The sequence below is a fragment of the Lotus japonicus genome, chromosome 1, assembly GCF_012489685.1.
Source record: "Lotus japonicus ecotype B-129 chromosome 1, LjGifu_v1.2".
Classification (NCBI taxonomy): Eukaryota; Viridiplantae; Streptophyta; class Magnoliopsida; order Fabales; family Fabaceae; genus Lotus; species Lotus japonicus.
The window spans coordinates 29,872,199-29,876,472 of NC_080041.1; the positions used below are offsets into that span (position 1 = coordinate 29,872,199).

Consider the following 4,274-nt stretch of genomic DNA (forward strand, 5'->3'; position numbering starts at 1 on the left):
AAATGTAGTACGTATTTAAGACTTGAAACTTATATGTTTTGTTGCAATAGCTTTTGGTTCCATGTTTCTACGTAGCTTATATGTCTTTATGTAATGATCTACATTTGGCCCAGAACCATAATTTATGCTATCATGAAGTTTAGTATGGAAACATGAAACATGAAATGTTATGTTTTTTTTTTTGAAAAAAGAAGTGAAGTAAGTATGATTATGTATACGCATGATTATTCTATCATGAAGTTTAGTATGGAAACATGAAACATGAAATGTATACGAATGAAATGTATACGCATGAGCCAAAAACAACTCATTGCGAGATCATTAGTGGATTAATGCATCTAATTAAGTAAAATCAAATAGACACCAAAACCAAATGGCAAGATCAAGATCAGATTTGTCCGAAAATAAAGTTAAAGGATTCCAACATCCAAGCAAAGATCAGATCAGAAAATAATGGCACACAGGCCAACGTTGTCCAAGAGCAAGATTAATAATTAAACATGCACAAAATCATGGGGGCGGGCATTTTAGACAGAATTCCAAACAACATGCACAAAAGCTAAACCGCAGCTTTCTCCCCATCCTCAAAACATGCTAAGCTTTGCAAAGGCAGGTTCAATTCTTCCTAGTGAACATGGACTTCACCAGGGTCCCATAATTGTCAAAGGACTTCCTTATCAACACATCCTGCATTTCGTTGAACGGGTGGAGAGCAAGCTGCAATGCCAGTGTCAAACGAGTCCCATTGTTAACCTGCAAAAAATACATACATTGATCACAGTTCTGTACCCAGTTCATAAAGTCTCAGAGCACAATTGTTAAAGTTTCAGAAAAGTAAGAAAACTGAAGATTGTAACCACATCTTCTACTGTCCTTCATCCAAGATGCGACCCAAATGCCACAATCATTTCTACAAAATTCATCATGAAAGTGATACAAAAAGTTAGAAGTGGTTAAAATGAAACAAAAAGTTAGAAGTGAGAGGCACTTACGAATTAGCTCTCTGCGCTGGTAATCCCTGGGGTATGACAACCCTAAACTGGGAGCAACATGGCCTTGGAGTTGTTTCAAGCTGGTAGAATGTGCTGTCCCTGAGCATGACCTCCATGTAGAGTGCCTGAATGAATGCAGAGTGAATTAGTGTAGCTTTAATGATAAACACATGTAGCTGAACCACAGCGGATAAGACAAAAAAAAAATAGATGTGAAGACTTACAACTAGCTTTGCATCTGTTATCCTATACTGTAGCCTATCAGATTGAGGGAACGAGTCTAATAGGACTACTTCTTGATTCTCAAAGTCAAACACAATCAAGTACCAGTGCTCGTTGTTGTCATTCATCGGCACAAACACCTAACATAATGTCAAAAAATGCATACATTGATAGTTAGAGTTTTATTTACATTGACATAGGTAGATAGAAGTCATAGGTAACAAACTTTTGTCAAGACTTCTATCTTTCCCATGAAGCTTCTTTGCTGATGGATAGTCATGCTTCGGGGATGGGTTGTCCAACCAAGGATGTATTGCTGTCAAATAAGAAAAGGCAGACAATTAATGCATGGAATAATATAACATTAACTAACTAACATATTTCTACTACAGAGGGAAAACTTACTGAGAAGTAAGTAGGCAAGAACCAAGTGGTTTGATTCTTGTTGAAGGCTCTTTCAGTGTATGTCAACATGCAGGCAGTCAAGTTTATGATTTCTTGGTCAACACTCTTTTTGGGCTTCAGGAATTGCATAATGCGGCGAGTACCATCAACATTATTCAGGATTGGTTTGATGATTGTCTCCTTGCTGTGTTTAACAATAATAAAGATTAATAATTATTAAAAATAAAATACTAAAAGATATATATTGTAGATATATATTGTATAAGAAAAATTATTAAACTAATCTACTATCTACCTGTCTGCACTTCCAGCAGTACACCTCTTAAAGATATAGCAAGCCACAGCAGCCTCCATGTAGCTTAGGGACTCTGTCACAGCAGGTCCAAACAAGCTAAGCAGCCACTGATTCAAACACAAATAAATTATAAATAAAGTAGTCAATGTCTGCTAAAATGCTAAAATTAAAATAAATAATAGTCATTCACATATGGAGAGAGTCATAAAGAACTTACAGAGGGAATATATAATGGATCAATTGGAGGGACTGGAGTGCACAAAGGAGTGTTGTCATTTGGTTTTGATGAAGGAGTTGCTGTCTTGGTGGGATCCATGTCATTTGGCTTAAAGGAAGGGGTAGCTGTCTTGGTGCCTAGTGGAACAGGGTGTATGGTTTGAAACTCAGATGGAGAGAACAGCTTCTTCACCAGTCCACTTACATCTGTGGGTTTAGCTTTCTCATTTGTTGGGTTGGTCTTCAAGAATTTGTGAAGGATTTCTTCAGTAGCTGCAGTTCGGAGAGAGTACTTTGGGGTGATAACATATTCAGTTCCTACTGAAATTGGTTTCTCTGGTGTGGCTGTATGAGAACTTATGGTGTTTTGGCTGCACCAAGCATTTGCTAAGAACCCAACAACATGCATGAGCTTGTTGACATCTTCCTTCAATCCAGTCACTGTATTTAGAACATCCTGCACAGGGTTGTCAGAAATAATGAGAAAAGTTATTGCAAGGTGGGCATAAATAATGAGAAAAGTTAAAACTGAAATCAGAGTCACAGTCAGACATCATTATGAGAAAGAAATGCCACCACTTTCATTCTCTCTCACTCACTCTTTATCACAGAAGGTTTTTTTGAAGTTGTCAGCAAAGGACAAATAATTAAATTAAACACTAAACACATGGTAAGGTAATAGAGGTTGGTGCCATAAAGGTTTCCAAGTACTGTGAAAAGGAAGTCATTTGTATATGACAAAAAATGTGAAGACAGAAAAGTCAGGAAGAAGAATCTTCTTCACAAGTAAATGACAAACAAGACACATCACATGATAAAGAACAAATAAGCCAGGTAGGGTCCTTTTAAACCAAAGTCAGATACTGCACACACATGGGAGTTTCCTTTTAGGCCTTCCTTTTCCTTTTCCTTTTATACCAACAATCACTTTATAGGAAAAAACAAACAAACAAACCCGAAACCCTACAAAATCACTTTCACATGGGAGTTTCCTTCTATACCAACAATCACTTTCAAAACCCTAAATAAACCCCCCTTTTGACCTTGAATAAAAAAAAAACCATTTTGACTTCGCATTTGACTTAATAGTAAAATACATTTGTCAACTTCAGTGGAAGAAGATAATGAAAAGATATGGCAGATTTGTCGTAGATTTGTTGGTTTATGACAAAATCAGAATCAGAAATAAGGAAAATATTTGTGCCAAAAACCTCAACCGAAACCCTAAAAAACCATAACAACAGAAATCCTACAAATCTAAACTTGAACATACCTTTTCATTGGGGCTTTCCTTCCCTGTACAGACCTCAGGCCTAAGCAGTGGGTGTTCATCATGGTCGATACCTTTTCCTTTCACCTCATGACGGCTTCACGAACCATGTCATGCAAAAAGAAAAAAAAAATACAAGTTAGAATCCACTATCACATGACGATGTATTTCAAAGAAAACAAAACCACCTTAGTAGCGAACAAACCTGGAAGATATGGTGATGATGGACGGTATCTTCCTTGGCCTGACAGAATGGATGGAAAGGGTTGGGTGGGTGCGAGACTTCAAAGGAGAGGTGATCGAGTCAACATCTCGAGTCCTTCTCTTCCTCGTGGTCATTCTCCGAGGGGTTTTTCCTCTTCCAGTCATGTCTTCGCCGGCGATGATGGGTTTTGTGGTGGTGGGTTTTCCGGTGGGTTTTGCGGTGAGGATTGGGTGTCAAAACGTCTAGACTCGAGTCTAGAGAAGCTTTATATAGCCTCATCACGCTAGCTGGCATGGTTGAGGCCAAACGACGGCTTGGCTGATGATTTCTCACTAAAATGAAGTGGGTCAAGTGTAAATTGCTATTGAAAATTGAAAATAAACTCCAACTCCATAAACCTTTCCACTTCTTCTTCTGATTGATTTGATTGTACCCTATGCCGCCTGTTGCACTCATGACTTCCCGCGTTCCAACACATTGAATCTGACATTTTTAGCCAAAAGTAGGGGCAAACTGGTCATTTCCGGTGTTGATATAGGGGCATAATGGATATTCTGGGACAAAAAAGTAGGGGCATACTCGTTATAATAGGCCATTTAATAGGGGCGAAATCGCCCACCTGCGTGAAATAATAGGGGTATACTCGTGATTCGAGGGTCACGTTTGAAC

General features: G+C 38.3%; 1 protein-coding gene across 1 annotated transcript; it reads right to left on the reverse strand.

Moving 5' to 3' along the window:
* Window positions 1-615: 615 nt before the first annotated feature.
* On the reverse strand, window positions 616-2,858 carry LOC130732262 (uncharacterized). The gene is made up of 9 exons (XM_057584353.1): window positions 2,798-2,858; window positions 2,132-2,658; window positions 1,915-2,021; window positions 1,620-1,803; window positions 1,441-1,530; window positions 1,217-1,354; window positions 993-1,117; window positions 814-910; window positions 616-753 (listed from the first exon to the last, which is right to left on the reverse strand). The coding sequence occupies exons 1-9, from the start codon at window positions 2,856-2,858 to the stop codon at window positions 616-618; spliced, it is 1,467 nt and encodes a 488-aa protein (XP_057440336.1).
* Window positions 2,859-4,274: the final 1,416 nt, after the last annotated feature.

What these genes read in the sequence shown, in the direction of transcription:
- LOC130732262 (XM_057584353.1), bottom strand. Translation starts at nt 2,858, where the DNA reads ATGACTTCCTTTTCACAGTACTTGGAAACCTTTATGGCACCAACCTCT. An exon ending in TAACAGATGCAAAGCTAGTT is followed by an intron (nt 1,118 to 1,216) that starts GTAAGTCTTCAC and finishes GCATTCATTCAG; the next exon opens with GCACTCTACATGGAGGTCAT. An exon ending in TTTCTGAAACTTTAACAATT is followed by an intron (nt 754 to 813) that starts GTGCTCTGAGAC and finishes TATTTTTTGCAG; the next exon opens with GTTAACAATGGGACTCGTTT.